We start from the raw sequence: 24883 nt of genomic DNA on the forward strand, positions 1-24883 counted from the left end.
CTTCCACCTTGAATGCATCTCGAAATAAATTCTCTTGGTTTATTTGAGAGGTCATAAAGATTTCCATTCGGGAAGTATACTCTGTTCTCAAACAATTTGTTAGCAATTGAACAAATACTAACGTAGTCATAAACGTTTAAATCAAACTCTTTCAATAAGTCATTGCGGAACTTTACAAAACCTTCTCTTAAAATTCTTACATCTTGTTTGCAGTAAAACGTGCTATATTTTTCTAAGTCGAAGTGGTTCTCATCTATTCTGCAACCTTTGATGGAATCTATGTTTTTCATAAATGTATCTGCATCCCGGATAAACTTACATGCTTCAGAAATGACACCAGTTCTGTTGTCATTTGCTAACAAAACACTGCTGTAGTAGTTATATGGAAATACTTCTTTCGGTCCTGTTTGTAAGTTAAACATAGCAGGAAATAGTTTAAGCTTCTTATTTATAACACTGTAAGAGTCTTTTATAATAATTGCCCGTCCTTTATATAAACCAGTTATTTGCATTGTTCGTGAACCTTTAATGATGGGAGTTCCTTTCACTTCTGTCATGTGTCTTAAGATGAAGTTTATGTCATAACTGAGGTTGTGAAAATATATTAAACTCTTGTCAGGGAGTCGTTCCAAAAATTCTGTTGCACAGTTCTGACCCCATATGCTTTCACTCACTGAACCATCTTCACTGTCGTAACATATGTTAAAAGCTTTATGAAAGCCATCAGTACTGCACTCAAAGTCAGCAAAGAAAACGTGCTCAGGAATGAACTTACATTTAGCTTTATTTACTTCTTTTGACTCTGCTTTCTTCTTCAGTTGTACACAATACTTTGGAGCATATGTCAAATCTTTAAATGGTGCAAGGTTCTGTTTATATAAGTCAGTAGTATATGTGAAAAGTTCTCCATAAGAAATAGGTTCAAAATATTTGCACTCCCACAATGTTTTCATAACATCCCATAACGGTGTTGTTCTATCATAACGAACTACATATTTATCTTCTCTCTTTGTATAAATCTTCATTTGTTTCTCAATGTTCATTCCACCACAAGCTTTGAGAATTTCTATATAGTTGTGAATGAAATATGTTGTCATTGGTAATCTTTCGTTTAGCATGTAGTGGTCTTCAACAAGAAGTAAGTCAATAGTTCTAACAGTTTCACATTCTTTTGGTATGTATCTCTTTATTTCATTATGTCTTGAGTCATTGAAATAACCAATGGTAACATTAAATGCTATACCTGTTGCGTCAGAAATTTCTTGTACTTTACTTTGAGGAAAGTCTCTAACACGAATGACTTCTCTCATGTGGTCAATAGTTTCTTCATTTACTCCAGCCTGAATGCAAGCATAAACGAAACAATTGTCTTCTGTCATAAGTGCTGCAGTTCTTTTGTTCAATTCATTGAAGATTTGGTAGCGCTCAAGATTTATAGGTAATGTGCAAAGATACTTCCAGAACTGACCGCTTCTCTTCTTATAAAACTTCTTTTCACCATTATCTTTCCAAAAGCTTTCTATAAGTGCTGGGTTTCCTGTTTGCTTAAGAGCTTCCAAAATGGCTTTCTGGTCATTTGTCAGTGTGCTTTCATCTCTATATGGTCTCTTTTTTGGTTTGCCTTTCTTTACATCTGACATCGTTAAGCCTTCATATTCTGTTAAATCATACATCTTTATTTCGTAAGATTCTTTATGTTTGTCAAGAAGAAGTCATAGTGCATTTCAACAATACCTGCAGCATTTGCTTCTATCTCTGATATAAAGTTCTCCTTCAAGAGCTGATGTAGTAATGTTCCAATATTATTGAGGTTTAACGTAGAACATTCATACTTTCCACCAAGTTTATAACATACCATCCATCTTTGTTGTGAGTTTATTTTAATTTTCTCTAAGAGTCTCATGAAAACCTTACCGAAATGTTTGTGTAAGTAGTCTCTGTTTGGTTCATCTAAAGCTTCGATGTTAAAGTCAATGAGTCTATTGCCTGACTTCACATTTCTCTTCCTATTCTCTTCATCTTTCTTTAACCATCTCTCACCTTCTTTTGGTTTGTCGTCAATGGAACGAATGACATCGTTAGCTTTGCGAACTTGTTCTATAGCACTTTTAAACATCTCTCTTCTCTGTTGTTTCAGTGTGTCGTCTCTTCTTCTTGTTTCACCAACGTTTGCATTTGTTATGTCAAACATTTCTCTTCTTACTTCATGAGGTACTGAACGTCTATGATATAAGTCAATAGCAACGTCATTTAAAGGAAATGCTATTGCATGGACTTCGTCCTCGCCGCGTTGCGGCTTTATGAACTCATGAATTCTATCATAACTTATTGCACCATTATAGTCTTTAATGAAGTCAGCGAGTGCTTTTTTGTTTGTTGCGTAATGCTTTGCTACTTCTATATTAGCTTCTGTAAGAAGTTGTTTTATTTCCGAGTGTTCTAACTTAGACAACTTCCGATACATCTTTAGTAGGAAATAAAAAAATATTTTTTTGAAAAAATTAGATTACATTTTTTAAGTTATTTTTCAAAATAATTTAATATTTTTATTTTAATGAAACACATGCAAGATTGCAAGTTCTTTTCATACAATGCTCTCGCTACTGCCATCAAGAATGAGTTCAATGGTGCTTCAAACGTTAATGTTATCTTTAACAAGAAGTTTGTGAAAGAATCTAAGTTTGGTCAGTATGTCAGACCATTAGCTATTGTCATTGACCGCAAACGTTATACTTCACAAGAGTTAGCAGTAGTTTTGAAACAAAAGAGTATCTTCGTGAATGTCAAAGATACTCATTATACTGTTATAAAGAACTCTAACATTGACTTCTTCAGTATTGCTATGAATCTTTCCGAACAGAAAGAATATAAGAAGGGTGAAACAAATGTGAAATATTATCCTTCATCTCTGAAGACAATAACGAACAAAGATGTTATACAGAAATTCTTACCAAAGGTTGAAGAAGCTTCAATTGACATTGACGAAGGAAGTGAAATGGTTGAAGAAATTGACCCTGAAGCTATTTAAGCAAAAATATATTTTTGGTTAGTCTTCATATCGATATTTTACAACAATTCCCCAATGTATAAACTTTTCATACGCTTTTTCATAAGCTTTATATACCTTCAGAAATTTTGCATAATCTTTAGAAGCATTTAGATATTGTTTAAATGCTTTGTATGTCTTCAGAAATTTTGCATAATCTTTTACATGTTGTTCGTTCTCTTCTTCTGTCATGAGTTCCGAATATTCTAAATTCATGTTCTTTCATATGAGATAAAATTTTATAAAAAAAAAAAATTAGCTTAGATTTTTTTTATTCTTCCTCTTTGAAGTTATCGAAATATTCTGTTATTTTTTCCTTCAGTAATGGTAAGTCTTCTTTGAATGTAAGTATTGTGCAACCTTTGATGTCATAGTGTGTTTGAGGAAGAGTACTTTTGACAATTTCCTTTATTTGCTCATTCGGTGTCATTGAAATCGGTAAGTTTTCACGATAGAACCAGTTTCTGTCAGATTTGTAAATCTTAGCAAGGTCATAAAAGCTTTTGTTGTTTCTTCTGACTAAATGCAACATAACCATATCTCTGTCTTCTTCTTTCTCCAACTCTTCAGTATATATCATATACTTATAACTCTTTTCCTTTCCTTTTGGTACTGAACGCGGTATTCTTTTCTGTATGCTTTTGTCTTTGGATTCAATGACTTCATCTTTTGCTTGAAGTTTCTTTTCCAGCTCTCCACGTTCTTGTCTGTGAAGTTCGTCAAGAAGTTTGTAAATATTCCAAGCATAACGTGGTGAAGCCCACATTGCAACTGCATTTACTAAAAGTCTATGAACATAATATCCTCTCAAACCGTTTGGCAATTTTTCACGGTTTTCGAATGGAATCTCTTCCCTCGGTTTTCCGAGGGAAGCAATCATATGAGGAAATTCTTCTAAAAGTTCTTTTGCCTGTTGGTTTTCAAACCAATGATATGCTTGCTTTGTAGAACTAAGAGCATTCATTATACTTTGCATTTGGTACATGTCATCTTTGACTGAACGAATGAGTCTCAATTGTTTGTTATACTGTATGTATTCGTATTCTTCATTTATGGCTTCATGAACGATAGCAGTTGTTGTGTTCTCTGTTGTTGACATATCTGTCTTTACATACAAAATAAAAAAATAAATAAAAATAAAATTAGCGTTATTTTTTCTATCTTTCACAAAAGACCAAAAATAAACGCTTTACATGTATTTTTCAGCAACTTCGTCAAATAATTTTATAGCTTTATCTATCTCATCTACTTCAAACGTTTCTTTACCTTTTATGGGAGCACCATACATTTTCTCAAACTTTTCGAGTAGTTCTGTTTCTGCGGATATCATTAACGAACACAACCTTGACTCTATTGACTGTACTGTCATATCTTAGAGTTATATTATATGTTCTTCCTATCTTATATCTTTTTGTGTTGAAGTCCTTCGGTTTCTGAACGATGTAAAGTAAGCCTTCACTGCAACGTTCCGTATCGAATGAACCATAAGTTATGAAGTTATATCCAACAACTGGGTCAATCCATAACAAAACTATTGGTATAAGACTTTTGTCGATGAGATATGCTGTAGTTCCATAGAATCTTACTGATATCATAAGCTCAGGATTTCTTGTCAAAATTTTCTGAGTTGAAGCATTTCTAACCCAGTCGTGTGTTTTCTTTCCAGATGGAGATATAATGTCTGACAAAGAATATTTGTTGTATTTCTTTGAGTATCTTACGTTTAAATCACCTATTCTAACCAATTTGGTGTCATTGTCTATCTTTCTAACTGTTTCAAACTCAATGTTTGACATATATGTCTTTACATACAAAATAAAAAAATAAATAAAAATAAAACTAACTTTATTTTTTCTGTCTTAAGGAAATTCACGATTTTTGTTGCTGAATTCAATAAAAATATATTTTAGGGTAGATGGTTAGATCTAACCTCATTTCTACCCTCTTTTCTACCCCAGTTATTTTATAAACGTTTTACATGGTAAACGTTATTTTTGGAATTTTGTGAAAACTCAACGGTTTGACACGTGCCCTAAAAATTATTTTACTCAGAATTTTGTGCTGAATTCAATAAAAATATATTTTAGGGTAGATGGTTAGATCTAACCTCATTTCTAACCTCATTTCTACCCCAGTTATTTTATAAGCGTTTTACATGGTAAACGTTATGAATTCGTGAGACTCTAAACAGTTTTGTAGCCTCTATTTCTTCTTTTAGTACATCGAATGTTTTAACAATGCCGAAGGTTTCTTTATATTTCTTCTTGACATCAGATAATAGGAAATCGTCAGCAGTTGGATAGTTTTTGTTCAGAAATGCTAACATGTCCATTTTATCTTCTGCTGGTTTTTCTGCTTCTTTCTTTAAGTCTGCATAGTCGTTTCTCATACGTTCTATCTCTTTGACGGAGTAGTTATATCTCCTCATTGCTGCTTTACATTTAGAACATTGCGGGTTCATTTTTGCGTTATACATTGAAATAAAACCAGCTAAAACAACTAAAGCGTCAATTGCTCTCTTCATCTCAAACATAGCGGGTCTTATTTGTTTGTTCCATACTTTGCCTCTTCTATCTTTATCTCTTATCTGCCATACACATTCTGCAACTAATGAAACAAAGTTGTCGTATGTCTTAAATTCTTCAGATTTATATATGTCAGAGATGTTCTTATATACCATGTCGCAATCTTTGTCCATAACCTTATGGTTGCAATGATATCCTAGAAACTCATAGTTTACCTTTCGTATGAACTTCTTTATTTCTACTGAGTCAGTTGGTTTCACTTCTATTTCATCGAATTCAGGAATAGTGAGCTTTTGTTGTTGGATTTCAGGCAATTTGGGTAAATGGTCAATAATGTCCTGCATGTCATAAAGATATTCTTCATTTTCTTCATCCTGTGCGGTACAGTCTAAATTACTTGTTAAAAGTTCTTGCTTTATCTTCTGGATTTCTGTTTCAAAAGTATATGAAGAAGGAATGAAGCTTTTCATCTCTACTAACATAGATGTTGGATTCATGACTAACGAGTTTGGTGCTGTTGTTTGAATTGTTGTTGTGCCGATTGTTGAAATCATATCTTTTATACAAAATAAAAAAAATAAAAAAAATAAAACTAACTTTATTTTTTATTTCGGGAAAATTCATGAAAATTCAAGAGGGTAGAAATGAGGGTAGAAATGAGGGTAGAAATGAGGTTAGATCTAACCATCTACCCTAAAATATATTTTTGGGTCCTTTACACTCATTACGAAGAAGTCTTGACAAAACATTTACGAAGAAGTCATGAAAATTCAAGAGGGTAGAAATGAGGGTAGATCTAACCTCTTCACCTAAACATTATTTTTGGGTCCTTTACACTCATTACGAAGAAGTCTTGACAAAACATTTACGAAGAAGTCATGACAAATTCAAGAGGGTAGAAATGAGGGTAGAAATGAGGTTAGATCTAACCATCTACCCGACATTCTCGTCAAATACAAAAAAATGACACTTTTTCATTAGATAACTGTTATTTTTTGACGAAGTGAAGATTGACACTTCGTCAAAAAAATCCCTGAAATCATGTCTTTACATACAAAAAATACAAAATAAATAAAATAAAACTAACTTTATTTTTTATTTCGGGAAAATTCATGAAAATTCAAGAGGGTAGAAATGAGGGTAGAAATGAGGGTAGAAATGAGGTTAGATCTAACCATCTACCCTAAACATTATTTTTGGTCATGGACTTCGTCCTCGCCGCTTCGGTCTGAAAGACCTCAGGACTCAAAGAGTCCGTTTGCGTCTTTATGTTAAAATAAATGGTACCATTAATGATATCATGACTGTTCTCATTCATGTCTGATTTACATCCAACGAAAAAGTTTAGAAGAATTTTCTTATTCTTTCTGGCATGTTTTTATCTTTCCAGTACTCCCGCTCTAATGGTCCCAGATGAGTTGGTTTAGATTCTCTCAAGTTCTTAGATGGTATATACATCTTCAACGCCTCCTTCATATCTTACTTTATAAGTGTCATCGTTTATGTTGTAGTCAAGTATTTCAATAACCACTCCTCGCTTTGCTTCGTCAATGGTTTCAGCAAGTTTGCCATTACTACTTTCGACTAATTTATGACGAGGGTAAAATGCTATGGAGTCGTCAGCAGCTTTTATAAGATATCCATTACCTTGCGTAGAGTCTACGATATAATAATTTCGACTTAACCTTAAACGTTTCTTTGTCAACGGTTTGTCGTCAAGAACTACACGAACTTTTGTTCCAGGAATGAGAGTAAATTGTGTTGAATTTCTGATATTTTGTGTTTGACTTCGTTTCTTTTGTATATACTTTTCTTCTTGTTGTTGTGTCATTGAATTTGGTGTATGTCCTGTTGTAGAATGTGTTGAGGAATTGTAAACTTCGATGAAATGTTTCATTGTTTCTTCGGTAAAGTCTCGCTCTTGATTTAAATCTCTGAGAGTCCTTATGAAGCGGTTAATGATACCGAGTATGTTATGGTTATGGTCTTCAGTAGTGTAGTGAGTTATGTTATGCTTAATGAGAAATTCTGTGATTTCGTTGCTGAGGTATGCACCGTCTTGGTCTGATGTTAAAATACTTGGGCTATGTTCTGCTACAAACTTTTGTAAAACTCTTAACACTTCATGAGTTCCTTTATTTCTCATTATATACGCAAAAGCTTTGCGAGTGTTAACATTAATGAAGATGAGGAATGGTTTATGTCCTCCTTTTCTGCTTTGAATGAGAGTGTCAAATTGGTATGCGTCAGGAGTGTTGGAGTAAATTGGTAAAAAGTAGTCGTAAGGATTTATTTTTGTTTGATGTACAACATTTTTGTCAAAGAACCTTTTCACTTCAGCTCTGTTAGTAAATCCCGAACTCTTTGCAGCTTCATTGAATTTCTTAAAAGACCTCCATGGATGTTGTTCGAATACTTCTTTCAAGCTCATTTATGTAAAGTTAAAGATTTTAACCAACTCGTATCCAAGCGTGCATTGTTATATAAGGAGGCATATAATCTTTTCCATTACCTGCTGGGTCTGTAATACCAGCTACAACATGTGTATGATTTCCTGCAGTTCCACAGAAAATACCTGTGCTAACATCTTTGGGGTCATCTGAGATATCATATCTATTCATTCCCTGTCTATTCGAACCCGCTGCAAGATTTATATAACCTCTTTTTGTTATTGAATGTGAATGGTTTCCTTCCACAGATGTTCTTCCACTGAACCTATGCATATGTGAAGGAAGGTTTTCAATACCTATTTTCTTTGAACCTCCCATCTTCATTGACTGCGTATTAGTGTAGAATGGAAAACTGTCAACTATTTCATACCATCTACCACCAAATAAAGTGTTTGGATTTATTGGATTCATAGACGTATAAACAGCTCCTATAGGATATATTAAATCATATATGCTCATAACTCTATAAACATATTCTAAAGAACTTATGTCATTAAATACCATTTGGAATGTATCTCCCGGATGAAATGTTGCATTTGTTCCACTTTTATAATGTAATGTTAGTTCAATAGAATTATCCAAGAAAAATTCAAAAGTATCTGGTTGAAGACCTCTAACAAATTCAAATGGAGTTGCTGGTTCACCATTTATAATTTCTGTTGTAAATGTCATTGTATCTGGTTTCGAAAATTTCTTTGTTAGTTCTGTATCCACATAAGTTTTGTCGGCTTTACTGTCTAACATTGCTGGTAGTTCATATGCTTCAAAGTTTCTGGCATGACCTTCGATATTCCTGCAACTCTTATCTAAATTGTTAAGAGTATCTTTTACGCTTGTACTCGGATTCTCTAAAGGTGCACTTGAACCCAAATCATAGTTCAATATTATGTCGTCTGCTCTAACAGTAGTGAAGGATTTATGTGTATGATTTTGTCGGCTTTACTGTCTAAAGAAGTTTGAAGTTCATTTATATCGGAGATATTGTGTTTATGAGATTTCAAAACTTTGTTCGTTGCGTCAAGTTCTGTTTTGTCAGCTTTACTTTTAATAGCATCTTCAAAAGTTATTTTTGACTTAACTCTCAAAGTAAATCTTGGTTCAACTAATACACCGTTAACAAAGAAGTATGAAGCATAAATTTCAGCGTTATAACCAAATGATTGTGGTGCTATACCTGTGTCATACTGTACAGTACAGTGTATGTCATAACCTTTAGCACGAATGAATTTATATCTTCTTTCATTAACATTTTTCGTATTCACTTTTTCACCCTGTGTTAAATATCCATGATAGTCCGTTATAATCTGTTCATCAGAACTTATATAATGAACATGGTTTTTGTCTGCTTTATTGTCTAAAGAAGTTTGAAGTTCATTTATATCGGAGATATTGTGTTTATGAGATTTCAAAACTTTGTTCGTTGCGTCAAGTTCATTTTTGTCCGCTTTACTATTTAATGTAGCTTGAAGTTCATTTATATCGGAGATATTGTGTTTATGTTCTTTATCTGCTTTTTCGGCTAATTTCTCTTCTATCTCATTTATTTCAAGTTCATGCCTACCACCACCTCCCGAAGAAGTATTTTTCTTCAGCTCTTGAAGAACGTCCACTTCGCCATCTTTGGTGTCAATAATGAGACTTTGAGTTAAAACCTTTCCTGTCTTAATGGATGTTTGTAAAACTTCTTCTTCACCGTGTTCGGGGTCATGGTCGTCGTCATATCTTGTGAAATCAGAGATGTTGTCATACATTAAGCATATCTGTCTCAAAAGTTCTGCTATTTGGAATTGGAACGAAAGATATACAGAACTTTCATCATCTCCTAAAGTCAAGTCTGCTTTCTTAAGTATTTCTTGAATGTATGCAATGAGAACAGAGTACCTTGGAAAATATTCGAACAATATTTCATTAGCTGTTGGTTTTGGTGGTTCTTCTGGAGTTTCTGTTGTTTCAGTTCCTTCTGGAGTTTCTGTTGGAGTTTCTGCATCTCTTGACTTCAATGCTCTTGCTCTCAAAGACCTAAATGTTAGAGCACCGGGTTTTACAAAGGACTTTATAAATGCTTTAATAGTTCCTGGTAAGTTATTGTTAGCATTAAGTAAGTTCCTTATGCTTCCATCATGTACGTCCATAGCACTATGTAAAAAATCTATACTTTTCTTGTAGTCAGCAATAGACTGACTGTGATTTTTTAAAGATTTGTCAATACCTTTAAGCCAATCTTCATGCATGTCTGATACTGAGCCAAGAATATCATTTGCTTCCTTTAGTGTATTTTGTGCTTTTCGTAAAGTATCCAATCCCGTACGTGCATTGTTTGCTATACGTCTTACAGTATCTATTTGACTCCTTGTTTCTTGCATCCAACCAGATAAAGTTTTAATAGTATCCGAACCATTTGAAATGAAGTTCAAAGCATTTTTAACATCATCTAAAGCTTCTTCACCAAGTACTGCCCATATCTTTCCGATTTGGTATTGAAGAACTCCATATGAAGCAGCTGTTAAACCAGTATTTATAAGGTCCCATATCCATGATTTAGCAGTTTTTCCATCCTTTCCATCCTTTCCATCCAAACCGTTTTCGCCTTGAGGTCCTTGTATTCCTTGAGGTCCTTGTATTCCTTGTGGTCCGGTGTCACCCTTCTCTCCTTTCAGTTCATCTTTATGTTCGTTATAATATTCTAATGTCATAAGGTGTACATCATTACTGCTACCAGCAACTCCTAATATTTGTTTCTCATTCATGACTAAATTCTTTAGGCATTTAATGTTGTCGTCAAATCGAAAGCTCTTTAACAATTCAATGAGAACATTCAGTACTTTCACTAATGAGGCATCTACTGTAGAATTTATATATTGCACCGTTCCATCATTTATGATAGGAACTTTACTTATTGTAATGAATGGGTCATAAGTGTTAAAAGTATCGAAATCAATGACTTTTTTAGTTTTTCCATCGTCAATGACTAAATCATTGCCTTCAATGGTTAAAGTTGAGTTTTCGTTTACTAGTTCATGTGCTCTTCTTGCTTCATTTGTTTCATACGCATATGCAGCAATAGTCATATTTTAATGAGAATAAAATGTTGTTCTATTTGCAAAGTACTGACCCAAACGAATACGGAACAGTAAAGCTACAAACAAACTTAGGTCTTCAGAATGAAGCGCTTGCTTTCAGAGTTGTTGACTTCAATACTATCGCAACTTTTGTCATAACAGATGAAACAGATTTCATGGAGTTTGAAATAGATGGAAAGAAGCATGAAATAAGATTTCACAATAATGTAGAATATAAGATGGAAACATTAGCTGGAGTGTTAAATGCGCTCATAAATACTACAATAAACAAGGAGAACGAAGAAAACTTAATGAATGTTAAACTTATTGCAGGAGTTTTGAAGTTCAGTTATGCGAAGGAGTTTAAGATAACACGAATGAGTCATAGAGTTCAATTGCTTCTGGGAGCATACCATATGACATTTCCTTTGAAAAGTATTGACAAAACGATTGAGATGAAATCTGTTCCATACGTATGTTATGGCAATTGTTTATACATTGAGTCAAAAATAGCTAATGTCACAGGTATTTCAGGAGTTAATAGTAAAGGTTCAGTAGAATATAAGTCTTTCTGTTATGAAGTAAATTCAATGTTCATTCCAAACGTTCCTGTCATAGCAACTCATTTAGGTAAATGGGTTCGCATTAGTCCTCATAATTTGAAAGACATGCAATTCAGACTAGTTGACTTTCAAGGAGAGCCTGTAGAACTGAAGGCACCAGTGCGAATGACTGTTGAAGTAGACTTTTTAGAAAATATTAAATGCAACAGCTTACAAGAGAACTCAGAGCTAAAAATATAAAGTATGAATGTTATGTATTAGGTCATGAACTTTGGTTGTTGCTGTTTGATGAAACAAATGAGTTAGTTATGTCAGTCAAGAGAACAGAAAAAGGCGTCAAAGGCGCCGAGCGCAAAGCGCTATATTGTGTTAGTGAGAACTGCACCAAGTCAATAAGATTAGGTTTGCATTATGAAGATGAGTTCGATACTGTTGAAGAAGTTTTGGATAGATATTACAAATTGCTAACTTGAAATTTTTTTGACTAACGGCGCAAAGCGCCAAGATGGGCTCAAAGAGCCCTCCTGACTGCTTTAATTTACTAAAACATATTTCAAACATAATTTATATTCTGTTGAAAGTTTTGTATACTCGTTCGAATATTTATACTTAAACTCAACTCCTGGAGTACCTGGTATTTCAATGATGCGGATGTTACCTATTTTCATGAATGGTGGCGTTTGACCACAGCATTCGATTTCAGGGTCGAGATAGTCAATGACACATTGTTTCCCTGTTATTCGTGATATAACATTTTCAAGGTCCTCCTTTGTTAGAATTATTTGGTTCTTGCTTATAAGATTTGTCAAAAGCTTCTTATCGTCTTTGAGTAAGATAGTTTGATATAACTGAAGAAGGTAATGGTCTACGTTATCTGAAGGATTTGTTTGAACATTTGTGTAAGGGTTGTCGTTGGCTTCTCTTGAAAGAATTTTGGTCCAGTGGTGGATACTCTAACTTAACATCTGATGTAGCGTTAGCGTTTGAAGCTGAGTTTAAATTCACGGCGCCATGCGCCAAGATGGGCTCTTTGAGCCCTCCCGACTTAAGTTCTGGTTCTTTTTCTTTCAAACACTCCGAACTATAGTTCTTTATGACAATATTGTTTGTCGTTCGTGAGTCAACATTTGATGTTGGTTCAATTGGAACATTAACGGCACCAGCTAAGATGGATTTGCTTCTCATTTCATATAGAATAAAAACCTTTTATATGTATGAAATGAACAATATACTCGACAAGGGTTTGAATGTAAAGCTAACGAATGAAAATATTGTTGAATTCACTGAGACAGGTGCTGTGTATAAAGATGTAGAACTACTGAACAAAAGAGCTAAGGGAAGAAGCAGGAACATGAACAAAGGGTGGAAGCCTATAAAAATTTATGTCAATGATGGCTCAGGAGGTTCAAACATAAAGTATGCAGAAAGTTATAGAGTTTATGCGCTAAAAGGTGAAAAGCCTTCATTTAAGAACAGCTATTCTAACGCATATCCTCAAAAGTTAACGGATGGGGAAGTGGATGATATGAATGACAGCAAAAATATTAACAGAAATGGCGACAGAGATGCATGGAATTTGTTTACCATCAGTCAATTGAAGGTTAAACTTTAAAACAATGTTGGTCGTTCCCATGGAATATTTTTGACTTTAATGGTATTAGTCATGATATGAATCTCAAGGTATGAACGAGGAGAGATGAGAGACTTATATGCTTCCCAAATTTCTTCAAAAGGTAATGTTATACCTGACTGTTTCCAAATGAGTTCAATATCATACGTGAGAAACCTTGAAAGATAACGAAGTCAGTTATGAGACGTTTTATGTTTAAAGCAAAAAACTCCATGTTTGCATAAGTATTGCTACAGTTAAGTGGTAATGTCTGACTTTAGTTAATGATGTTAGCTAATGGTGAGTCAGGCTTTGACACTAAACCTTTTCCGGCGAAGTCGTCACAAACGAGCAGAGTGTTTGAAGGATACTTTTTGAAGGGGTATTTTGAAAGTTTTGACAGAATGTAGTTTGTCAGTCGTTTCATATCGTAAACTCCTGAGTACTGACGTAAGTGGTGTTTGTCAATAATTCTTTCCATCTCTTCTGAAGTCTTTTGCATTCCTGACTGTATAAATTCAACGATGGCATAATATTTCCTCTTACGTCGAATGTAACGTTGAAGAAATTCAATGAGTTCACTGTCTGGAACTTTAACGACAGAGGCTTGAACTTTTGACATAAATGTTTTCGCTGTTGAGTCCATAGAGTCTGAAGTTGCTGATATAATGATTTGGTCATAATATGATCATTTCCTAAACGCTCTGTTATGAGTATATGACGAATGAGGTTAAATGTCTTACCTGAACCCATCTTTCCACAATAGAAATAAACACCATTTGAACAGAACTCATAGTCCTTACTGAAAGGAAGAATGAGAGAAGAGTTAAGTTTGTCTGTAGTTTCATTCATGTCTTCATCTACGTCATGTATTAAATGCTTCATTTTATCTCCATTAAAAATGCAAGTCAGAAATATTCAGAACATAGCACCGAGTCTAACTGACAAGAGTATAAAGATATACTATGAACACGTTATGATGAAACCAACCAAAATTCAAGAAAGTCAGTATACTTATGAATATCCAAGACACTGGGTAGAGTATGTAGGAGGTGAGAAAGCTATTGAAATAAGACAAGTTAGAAGTATTCCAGCAGGAAGGACAATATTATTGAAGAACTTTAATGTTTTGAGATAATGATGAGACAAAGAAGCAAGATAGTTTTCCTATTGCTGTGTATGTGAACCTAGACACAGGAGATGACATGAAAGTTTTTAACACAAAGCTTCAAACGGTAGTGAGAGAACAACTGACTGCGGAAGGCACCCATTACCTTCAGAAGTTACCATAGCATATAATTTTGAAACAAATCAATAGATTTTAAAGTCGTCTCTGCAAAGAAGTCAGGTTTTACATTTAATGAAGCAGATGTATATTCGAATGAAAACTTCAAAGCTATTGCATGGTTAGATAATGACGATTGCTTTAAGAAAATATTTAAATTCAGTGACTCAAACGATGTCAATAGATGACCTTCGTGGAATGTTACCATCGACGTTTACAGTAGAAGGTTCAGCAGGATTGCTTACAAGATTGTCAATTGGTGGTATTTGGTCTCGTGAGAACATTGTTATAAAATCCAGTATAAGTGAATTTGCTGAAGAATCTATATTATGTCTTTCAAACTACATGTATTCGCCGCCGAAGCATTATAGTATAACAAACTTTGTCAGTAAGTTTAATATAAGACTTGTTGAACCTTCTTCAATGAAAGATGTTGTGCTAAAGACGGAAAGGATGGACTCATTATTGAGATGATTTTAATAGCATATTAAATGAGCTTGTTTTGAAGGTCATTCATGATGAAATAACTGTTGTAGAAGATGTTAGCAATTGTTCAGACATTTTGAAGCGTATAGATGATATAAGAAAGAAGTTAGATAGACCGCAAGCGGTGAGGCGAAGCCCGTGAGAATGTTTATGTTTCATTGACTTTCTCCAGTAAAGGAAACTTTTATGAGATAATATTGAAGAGAGATGATTTTAATATGGTGTAAATGGTAGCTTGGGCAGCTTTAGGCGCAATGGGAACAAAAGCATTAGCATTTGGAGCAAAAGCACTTGGGGCTTATGACGCAGTAAATAAAATGAGTGGAGGAAGAGTTTCGAAGACATTAGATGCAAATAAAGGAAAGATTGGAGGCTGGGTTGCAAAGAAGTTAAGATTAAATAAAATAGGGCTCATAAATAAAGCATCCAATTTGGTTGCGACTGAGTCAGAAAATGCTTTAGGAAAGGACGATGAGTTTGCAAAACATGCCAAAAGACTTTAATGACCAGATGAAAGGTGAAACAATGCATTTAAATAGAGTCGATGGAACTAAAGAAAATGTTTCTTCTCCACCAGTAGTTCTTCCGTATGGTCCCTATGGAATGTATGGAAACCCTTACGAAAGACCATTTGACCCATTGACTGGTGGAAGTAACTGGTATCATTACGACGAAGAAGAAAGACAGTTAAGCTGGAGACAGACGTGAAGAAAGCAACTAAAAAGAAACCAAGGAAGAGAGTTATAAAGTAATGAATTCAACAGACCCAAAGGGTCAGAGCCGCTTTGCGGCTAGGGTGAAAAAACAGGTGAAAAAAGAGGTGAGATCTCACCACTTCACCTAAATTTATTTTTTCACCTCTGACAACGTTTATTTTTAAGTTTATTTTATTATTTAGCGAGAACGTTTATTTTTATATAAATGACAGAACAAAAATATAACATTTCTACTCAGCAGGAATGAGACCCTTACTGACTATGTATTCGTTTAATGCTTGATGAAAACAATGGTACATATTATCGTATGGGTATACACAACGTCTGTTTCCATCGTCGTCGTATATGTAGAGCTCAAATCCAGTCCAACCTTCTTTTGTACAATATGTAGCTTTATTTAAGTATGCATTTATGTAGATAAGGCAATTTTCTTCATCGCTCCAGAAATAATTTTTTGTTCTTTGTTGAAATAGTTTTCGTTCCTCTGCGACCATAAGGAATGTATGCAATGAACTTTGCGTCATAAGGGATTGTAATATATTCAGGGTTTCTTTCATCGTCAATGGGTCTGTCTTTGTTAAAATGCATGTTTCTCAGTTTTACTTGAGTTTTGAATAGTTCACGGAAACGTTCTGGGAAAGAGTCATAGTAAATGTAGTCGGACATGTCTTTGTAATGAAATAAAAAATTTAAAAAAATAAAAATAAGGTTATTTTTATTTAGTGAGGACGGTAGGGAATTCGTTAGTGAAGTCGTTAGTGAAGTAGTTAGTGAAATCGTTAGTGAAATCATTTATGTGTCAGATGGTTTTGTAAATATTTAAGGTTAAGTTGGTGTTATGGTTGTGTTGTAAAATATACGTTACCGGTTTCGTAAAGTGTCAAACCGTTAACTTGGATAAGGTGGAACGCAGTGCCGCCGTACCCAAGTTAGGGATACTAACTTAGAGAAGATGGACCACCATACTGGCTAATATTTGTCGGTCAAAACACAAGATACTGTGAAGCCATACCATTACAGTCCAAAAATATTTTAGATATCTTAGCAGCTTTGACAATATTCGTTGACAAATACCATCCAACAAAACTGACATCTGACTGTGAAAGTTCTTTTCAAATCAGACGATATTAAAAACTATCTGCGTTCAAAAAATGTAAACCAATATTTCATTGTCGACCAAAACCATTCTGCTCTTGGTGTCATTGACGGTTGTATAAAAATGTTAAGAGACTTAAACCAACCACAAGGTGGTGAAGCAAATGAATGTCATATGACGACAAGTATAGACACTTCTCCATGGCAAAGATGAGACAAGTTTTAAAATATTTACAATAGCCGTAAACAAAAAGGTTTGGGAAACCAACTCCCCCGAAGAAATGAAAAAACAACCCTGACTTAGAGAAAGACTATATATTTAATAATTTAGTCAAAAGAGACAAACAAGAAAGAATGCCGGGCTTCAAACTTCAGAAAGGTGACAAAGTAAAAATAGAAATACCTAAACGCGACCCATATGAAAATACTATTGACTATGACAACAATGGGAACCCGACAGGTACTCACATTCGTGTTTCGTAAAAATAGAAGAAAGTATACAAGAGAATATTATGAAGTTTTAGGCAACATGGCAAAATGTACACACTGCAAGCAGAAGATAAAACTACTATTGTCAGACCTCGTTTCAAACTTGTCAAAGTTCAAGGTGGTATACTTTCAAAGACAGTTCCTAACAAATATAAGACAACTCCTGACGAATATGCTAAAGAAGTTGAAAATGACACTAAGCAATTCTATACCAATGCGTAAAACTGTCATGTAAGGTGGCATGTAGTCTTTACTTTGTCCCGTTGTTTGCGTATATCCTGAAACGAAATGTGTATGGTTTCCTTCTCCTGAGTGTCACTCCAGTAACAATTTATAGCAAACTTAACGTCGTCTTTACATCATATCCTTGACCTTTTGTCATTCCTGACCAATCCCAATATCTATGCTTATGCCAACCTGCTTGAGATGTACTTAAATCTATGTAGTGACTGTGTGCAGGTAAATTTTCACCTGAAATCGTTTACTTCCACCTGTTTCCTTTGAAGAGTTTGCACAATACAAAAACCTGTCGACTATTTGTTCCCATGCACCAACACCAAACATTACTTGAGGACCTCTTGCTTCCATAGATGTATAAATAGAACCTACTGGGTTCATTAAATCAAACATATGAGATATTATAGATTGGATTGTCTCTTTTGAACTTAAAATATAGTGCAACTATTTCAGGTTTCTTCTGGTTTAAGTCAGAATATTTTTTATAATATAATCTTATGTTTTCAGGGTGGGTAAAGTCTTGACTATAAATATTTATTTCTGTCATCTTCATAATAGTAAACTATTCTCGTTTTTTCTATTGCATTATATTTTTTATATCTAATAAAAATCTAAATATAATGTTAGCTTTTGTTCATCTACATGTGGTGTTCTGACGTCATCTCCATAGTCATAATAGTATGGTGCTGGGAGCTGGGTCAGGCAATGTCATATCTGTCATTTCATAAACTCGGAAATATTTCTTTTGTTCGTCTCCATATAAGTTTAAGTAGCAGTTGTTGTCTAATGGAACTTTAACTTGTGTACCATCGTTCTTTTTATAGCTTACATACATTCATTGTTATTTTTCGGAATGAGTTTATACCGTATACCATTTTTTTAAGGAATGTACAAACTGCCATCTAAAATATTTGTTTTCTTCATTGAAAGAAAAGTCACCAACAATAGTTTCAATATTTTTTGTTCCAACTAAACTTTGGTATATTTCATTGACATATGTTTTATCTGCTTTATTTTCAAGGCTAACGTTTAAGTCTGTTATTTCAGAAGATGTATGTGTATGTCCAACGTCACTTTTCCTGTTTAAGGTTTCTTGTAAGTTTGCAATATTTGCAATGGTATGTGTATGAGTCTTATTTGCTTTTGTCTCTAAGGTTTCTTGTAAGTTTGCAATATTTGCAATGGTATGTGTATGAGTCTTTTTAGAATATTCGTTTTCAGCTCTTGTCACTTCACTTGACATTTTATTGTCAACATATGTTTTGTCTGCTAGTTCAGGATGAGTATGTTCTTTTGTTGCATAAGCTTTGTCAGCTCTTTCTTCTTCTTTTGCTATTGCATCGTCTACATATGTTTTGTCTGCTTTGTTGTCAACATCTGCTTTCAAAAGAAGTTCAGATATAGGTTTCTCGTTTAAAGTTCCTTTTGTTGGATTTATACAGACAGTATTGTTCTTATTGTCTTGAAATAGAAACTCATCTGTCATTGGGTTTAATGTCAGTTTTAAGTTTCCTTCTTTCAATGACTCAGATATCTTAGAATAGTTTGAAAAGTTTGTTGTGTTCTTATTTAGAGCTTGCATAATGAGTTGTCGGTTGTGTTGTATTTCTCTCATAGACGCTGTTTCATTTGACATTTTTATTCTAGATAAAATATGCTTTCAATAGAAAAAGAAAATTCAAGAGTTGCTACAACTAAACCATTAGATGAACTTTTTACTAATGTCGGTCAAAAGTTTGAGACAGAGACCGTAAAGCATGAAGGCTATCGTTTTGACTACCCGTTAAGATGGTTAAGAGACCCATCTGTCACAAAAGCTATTGGCTTTCGTAGAATGAAGTTCATTTCAGAAGCCATACATGGTTTCCCATTTACAGTCGGTTTTGAAGTTCGATACTATAACAAAGAAAAACGTACGTATGAGAAATTTGAACAGGGAAAACTTTTACAAGTGAATTTGCTTGTAAACTTAAGAAACAACTCTTCAAGCTTTTCAAGAAAAAATAAACGACATCTATATCGAATATGCAAACCAGTATACATTGACGAGGGAGAGTACCATCTCGATATTATATATGACAGGAAAAATGCAACTGTTAAAATCAATAGAATAGAAGACCTTGGAGAAAACGTATATATTCTACAAAATATAACAAACTTGGCATGGTATAGATTTCTGAGGATGTTAAATCAGCCTGCAGAATATCCAGTACACCCGGACTTTTATGAAGTCGAAAACCCTAAATGGAACATATGAAAATGTTTCGACTCAGATGCTATTATCGTTCATGCTTCATTTTCTGGTGCACAAAACTCTTTTTTATGCTTGGCAAATGACTTTTACGAAAAAACCTAAAAGCTATATGAACCACCAAGTGGAAGTATTTCAGACTTTCAAGTATGGTTTACAACAGATGGAAGAAAGAGAATAATTCCATTATACCATGCGTTTTACTTAGAACTTAGTTTCATATACAACTACTATCGAACGGTAAAAATAATTTTTTAATACGGTTGAGGTGTTGGATTTGGTTGCCAACTAGACTGTGGTGCAGGTTCAGGCTGTTGTATAACAGGAGCTTGTTCTTCTGGTTCAGGGTCTTTAGGTATAATACCAACGAACTGACCTACTCTTTTACCAATATTTTTGACTCCGTTCCAAATTCCTCTTCCTACGGTTTTTATTCCATTCCATATACCTCTTCCAACTCTTCTGAAGAAGTTTCCAATACTACTGAAGAAACCCATTTTACTATATGTAAAATCTAATGTCCGCCTAGTCTCTTACGTTTCCTGTTGAGTTCCATAGCATTCTTTAACTGGAGCTCATACATTCTGTTTCTCCTCTGGTAGAAAACATATTCTGGGTCAACTCCTGTGTTCGCGTCATCTGCATAGAGTTGTTTATATCCCACTTCGGGTTTGTATAAAACTCTTTCCATCTCATATTTGCATACCATGGTGGCAAACCTAACGCAGCGTCATTTGACATGGCAGTTTGCATTTGTACATCTGTTGGCACTTGACCATAGTTTGCCATTGCAGTTTGTATTCTAACTTCATTTGGAATATTCTCTGGGTTTGGTTGTCCAGGTTGCTGTGCATTCGCTAAGTTCTGTGCGTCCATTTAATATTAGATAAAAATATCTCTTACGAGTACATATACTGGACATTTGCAGGCATTGGTTCATCTTCATATTCTCTATATCTTTCTGCCACGTCAAATAAATAAATGACACAATGGAAAAAACCTAAAACAAGTAGTCCTATTTCAAACCACATTTACTTACTAGTAAAATTTCTTTATTGTGACACTTTCTCCGGTTTATAGGACCTCTCTCATATTCTATCTTGTCATATCTAAACTCATAGTCATGTATGTCCTCTAACCATCTCATAACGGTTTCCAAACCACTTTTATCGGATGTAAAGTAAAAGCATGGACAGTTATGTAAAACGTCTAAAGTTTCTAAAGAGTCTCTCAAAGTCCAGTCTACTTGGTATTGAAAATCCCATGTGTTATAGAACGGCGGGTCACTATAAAGAAAACATTTTCCTTGTCTTTATATTTTTCATACAACTCTGTCCAATGACATCTCACAAACTCTATACCCTCAATATATTTTTCTATGTCCTCTTTGAAAACATTTGTATAGTTAAGATATAAAACTTTTGACATAAGTGTTTCAATGTCATGAACTCTTATAGCACCACTATATAATAGTCTAGCAGATATACTATCCCAGTCTATATATTCTGCTTTTTTCAAAACCTCTCTCACAATATTTTTGTTATCTAATGGTATACGTTCCATCTTACCTATAGGTATCTTTTCTTTTAACGCTTTCAATATATTGTTTGTGTCTGGTATATGTTTGAGACGGTCCATATAGTTGTCGAAGTCATTGCATATAATCTTTGAGTCTGGGAATATTGTATGGCACAAATGGGATATATAGAAACTTCCACCGAACAAATCTACAAATGTTAGACCATTCGGTAGTTTCTTAAGTTCTCTCAATAGAATATCTTTACATCTACTCTTATTTCCAAAGAACGGTAACGGTGGTTTTGTAAAATTCATTTATATATAATAATAAAAATGTTTTTTCCTGAAAAGTGACAGAAAAGTGACAAAACATTTACGAAGAAGAAGTTTATTTCCTGGACTGTTGTCAAAATGTCATGTTGTCACCATTTTCAAAAAGATGTTAGTTGACCGAGGGACCGAGGGACCTGGTGACACCTTCAGTTCTTCAAAACATTTACGAAGAAGTCTTGACAAAACATTTACGATGAAATCATGACAAAAACATATACGAAGAAGTCATGACAAAACATATACGAAGAAGTCATGACAAAACATGAAAACATATATAATTTGTGAAAAGCGAAACATTATATAATGTTTTCGACCCAGAAGAAGGCTTCTCAAAGTATACTTCCTTGGAACGCCTGTAACTTTTCCTGTAGCGACGATAGACCCTTACTTGTCCGGACAAAGTTATACTAAACATCTTCAGGGCTAGAGGGCACGAAGTGCCTGGAGGCCCCACTCACCTGACCTATATACGATCGATTGTTTTCGCAAAACTTTACGTTATTCTTTCTGAAATTACAACAAATCATTAATATCAGTCACAAATTTAGCAATATTTATATAAGTACATTATGAAATCAATATTCGGATTTTTATAGACTGTGAATAAAAATGATTTTATCCTGATAAAAACAAATTTCTTGAATTACATTTATTTTCAAACAGATTCATAGATTAATGATCGATGACAGAATTCTTGGATGAATCGGCTCCTTTCAATTCAGATAAAATTGATAGCCATGCGCTATCGAGGTCACAAAACATTTACTCACATACTATTTCATTTAAATAAATCTTATTTCCATAGTTAATTGCGATAAATTGTCGAAAATTTAACCGCCGGTGTCTGGTTTGTTATGAACAATTAGCAACAGTAATATTTTCAAACTTTTTTGAAAAGCACGTTTCAAAGATCTAAAATCAATGCAAATTTTGACAAAATTCGAATATTAAGATAAATTCACGTCTAGACAAGTCTGACAAAAATATTGTTGTAAACAGAAATTCATCAAAAGTGACACCTCAGAAAAGCTAATATATTGAATTTTTGGAACTTTTGATAGAGCACGTTTTTAAATATTAATTAAAGTAAATGTATATTTTGTAAAGATTCTTTTTAATAAAAAATAAAATTTTGAAGAAGAACACAAAATCTTCTGAAAAATAATATCACATAAACTCATATTATTTTCTAATATATAACTATTTTATATAAAAATCAAATTCAATGATCTTAAAAGCGAAGGATAAACCTCAAAATTTACGAATATAATGAGTGGGAATATAATGCTTATCTATCATAAAACCATATGAAATATCAATTTTTGCTTTACGCCTAATTTTTGACGACAATTAGCAAAAAATGTTAAATGTTAACACTCAGTCCATTTGAATATGAAAAATAAAATTGACTTTGATTAAATGTTTTTTTTATCATGCAATTCTTCTTGCGACCAAAGATTTGAATAAAAGTTCAAAAAATAAGATAGCTTAAAAAATAATATACGGTAGTGTTTACTAATAGATGAATAGTATATAAATTCTATTAAAATGGATTTGATCCAAAAAATATAAAACCAAAAATAATTGTTTAATTTAAATGAAGAAGTAATTTAAAACGATTTTATTTATGATCAAGTTTTATATATTTTTTTGGATCAAATCCATTTTAATAGAATTTATATACTATTCATCTATTAGTAAACACTACCGTATATTATTTTTTAAGCTATCTTATTTTTTGAAACTTTATTCAAATCTTTGGTCGCAAGAAGAATTGCATGATAAATAAAAACATTTAATCAAAGTCAATTTTATTTTTCATATTCAAATGGACTGAGTGTTAACATTTAACATTTTTTGCTAATTGTCGTCAAAAATTAGGCGTAAAGCAAAAATTGATATTTCATATGGTTTTATGATAGATAAGCATTATATTCCCACTCATTATATTCGTAAATTTTGAGGTTTATCATTCGCTTTAAGATCATTGAATTTGATTTTTATATAAAATAGTTATATATTAGAAAATAATATGAGTTTATGTGATATTATTTTTCAGAAGATTTCATTCTATATGCCTATGAAAAGTACTCTCAAAACTAACTTTTTCCTAATTATAATTAAATCTAGAATATTGTATTATGCTTAGTATTATTTCATTTTTCTCATTCAATTTAGAATTTACAAATGTCAAAAAATTGAGAGTCGTCACTTTTGATGAATTTCTGTTTATTACAAAATAGCAAAAATCTATTTGATAGCTGTAAACAAACAATAATTTTTATTTCTGTAATAAACAGAAATTCATCAAAAGTGACAGCTCTCAATTTTTTGACATTTGTAAATTCTAAATTGAATGAGAAAAATGAAATAATACTAAGCATAATACAATATTCTAGATTTAATTATAATTAGGAAAAGTTAGTTTTGAGAGTACTTTTCATAGGCATATAGAATGAAATCTTCTGAAAAATAATATCACATAAACTCATATTATTTTCTAATATATAACTATTTTATATAAAAATCAAATTCAATGATCTTAAAAGCGAAGGATAAACCTCAAAATTTACGAATATAATGAGTGGGAATATTGTTGCATGCTAAGTTCGGTCAAAATGTAAACCTCTCAATTTTATCGTCGGGGGAAGTAACTCAATTCCTTCAAAATTATTCTTTAAATATTGAATTTAAAGTTATTTAATTTGGATTATAAATAAATAGGCTAATACAATATTTAAAAATGAGAAAAAATAACTTTTCAAAGAACTTTTCATAATCTCAAAGAAAATTTTTTATTCAATAATTATATAAATTAATTAACATTCATAATGAAATTGGATTTTTTTTATAAAAAATTGGTCCTACTTAACTTTTTGAGAGAATTTGGCTTTCTCGTAAACGAAAAAGGGGATTTGACTCCGTCAAATCCCCGCTCACAAAAAGTGGACTTTACATGTCAAATTTTATATCCATGTAATGTCCACTTTATGAGTTTTTAGGAAGGAATTGGAAGCCATGAGTTACTGAACATTGCATCAGTATCTCATAGCCTCCAATTCCTTCAAAAAATGGGAGAAACTTTGTCCGAATAGTTTAACATTCGGACAAAGTTTCTCCCATTTTAAGAAGGAATTGGAGGGTAAGAGATATACCATATGAATGTATATCTCTTACCCTCCAATTCCTTCTAGAAAGTGTCCAAACTTTGGGTTAATTGC

General features: G+C 33.1%; 7 protein-coding genes and 2 pseudogenes across 9 annotated transcripts, besides 10 other annotated features; 1 reads left to right on the forward strand and 8 right to left on the reverse strand.

The window, feature by feature from the left end:
* Nucleotides 1-16683: part of a mobile genetic element that runs on past the window's edge.
* Nucleotides 94-1654, reverse strand: TVAGG3_0055080 (annotated as a pseudogene). Its single transcript has one exon. A coding segment is annotated over exon 1 (1561 nt).
* On the reverse strand, nucleotides 3318-4145 carry TVAGG3_0055090 (KilA, N-terminal/APSES-type HTH, DNA-binding family; the record flags this gene model as incomplete). Its single annotated transcript, XM_051221160.1, has 1 exon — nucleotides 3318-4145. One exon carries the CDS (start codon nucleotides 4143-4145, stop codon nucleotides 3318-3320), a length of 828 nt encoding a protein of 275 aa, XP_051106146.1.
* TVAGG3_0055100 (organellar and viral DNA polymerase type B) lies at nucleotides 4339-4842 on the reverse strand (the record flags this gene model as incomplete). The annotated part of the gene is made up of 1 exon (XM_051221161.1): nucleotides 4339-4842. The coding sequence occupies one exon, from the start codon at nucleotides 4840-4842 to the stop codon at nucleotides 4339-4341; it is 504 nt and encodes a 167-aa protein (XP_051106147.1).
* TVAGG3_0055110 (organellar and viral DNA polymerase type B) lies at nucleotides 5187-6125 on the reverse strand (the record flags this gene model as incomplete). The annotated part of the gene is made up of 1 exon (XM_051221162.1): nucleotides 5187-6125. One exon carries the CDS (start codon nucleotides 6123-6125, stop codon nucleotides 5187-5189), a length of 939 nt encoding a protein of 312 aa, XP_051106148.1.
* On the reverse strand, nucleotides 7051-8002 carry TVAGG3_0055120 (integrase core domain containing protein family; the record flags this gene model as incomplete). The annotated part of the gene is made up of 1 exon (XM_051221163.1): nucleotides 7051-8002. A coding segment is annotated over one exon (952 nt), but the record flags the coding sequence as incomplete, so codon positions are not given.
* TVAGG3_0055130 (organellar and viral DNA polymerase type B) lies at nucleotides 10262-11089 on the reverse strand (the record flags this gene model as incomplete). The annotated part of the gene is made up of 1 exon (XM_051221164.1): nucleotides 10262-11089. A coding segment is annotated over one exon (828 nt), but the record flags the coding sequence as incomplete, so codon positions are not given.
* On the forward strand, nucleotides 11392-11883 carry TVAGG3_0055140 (uncharacterized protein; the record flags this gene model as incomplete). Its single annotated transcript, XM_051221165.1, has 1 exon — nucleotides 11392-11883. One exon carries the CDS (start codon nucleotides 11392-11394, stop codon nucleotides 11881-11883), a length of 492 nt encoding a protein of 163 aa, XP_051106151.1.
* Nucleotides 15930-15969: a terminal%2Cinverted (terminal inverted repeat of Maverick-2 transposon ID:TVAGG3_0055010).
* TVAGG3_0055150 lies at nucleotides 15970-16405 on the reverse strand (annotated as a pseudogene). Its single transcript has one exon. A coding segment is annotated over exon 1 (436 nt).
* Nucleotides 16683-18764: a mobile genetic element.
* Nucleotides 18765-20065: 1301 nt separating this feature from the next.
* On the reverse strand, nucleotides 20066-20308 carry TVAGG3_0055170 (serine threonine-protein phosphatase family; the record flags this gene model as incomplete). The annotated part of the gene is made up of 1 exon (XM_051221166.1): nucleotides 20066-20308. The coding sequence occupies one exon, from the start codon at nucleotides 20306-20308 to the stop codon at nucleotides 20066-20068; it is 243 nt and encodes an 80-aa protein (XP_051106152.1).
* A 2341-nt stretch (nucleotides 20309-22649) lies between these two features.
* Nucleotides 22650-22687: a mobile genetic element.
* Nucleotides 22650-22687: a terminal%2Cinverted (terminal inverted repeat of Banshee-A3 transposon ID:TVAGG3_0055180).
* A 1173-nt stretch (nucleotides 22688-23860) lies between these two features.
* Nucleotides 23861-23897: a mobile genetic element.
* Nucleotides 23861-23897: a terminal%2Cinverted (terminal inverted repeat of Banshee-A3 transposon ID:TVAGG3_0055190).
* Nucleotides 23898-23952: 55 nt separating this feature from the next.
* Nucleotides 23953-23989: a mobile genetic element.
* Nucleotides 23953-23989: a terminal%2Cinverted (terminal inverted repeat of Banshee-A3 transposon ID:TVAGG3_0055200).
* A 566-nt stretch (nucleotides 23990-24555) lies between these two features.
* Nucleotides 24556-24883: part of a mobile genetic element that runs on past the window's edge.

Source organism: Trichomonas vaginalis, chromosome IV (genome assembly GCF_026262505.1).
Source record: "Trichomonas vaginalis G3 chromosome IV, whole genome shotgun sequence".
In the NCBI taxonomy this organism is placed as follows: Eukaryota; Parabasalia; order Trichomonadida; family Trichomonadidae; genus Trichomonas; species Trichomonas vaginalis.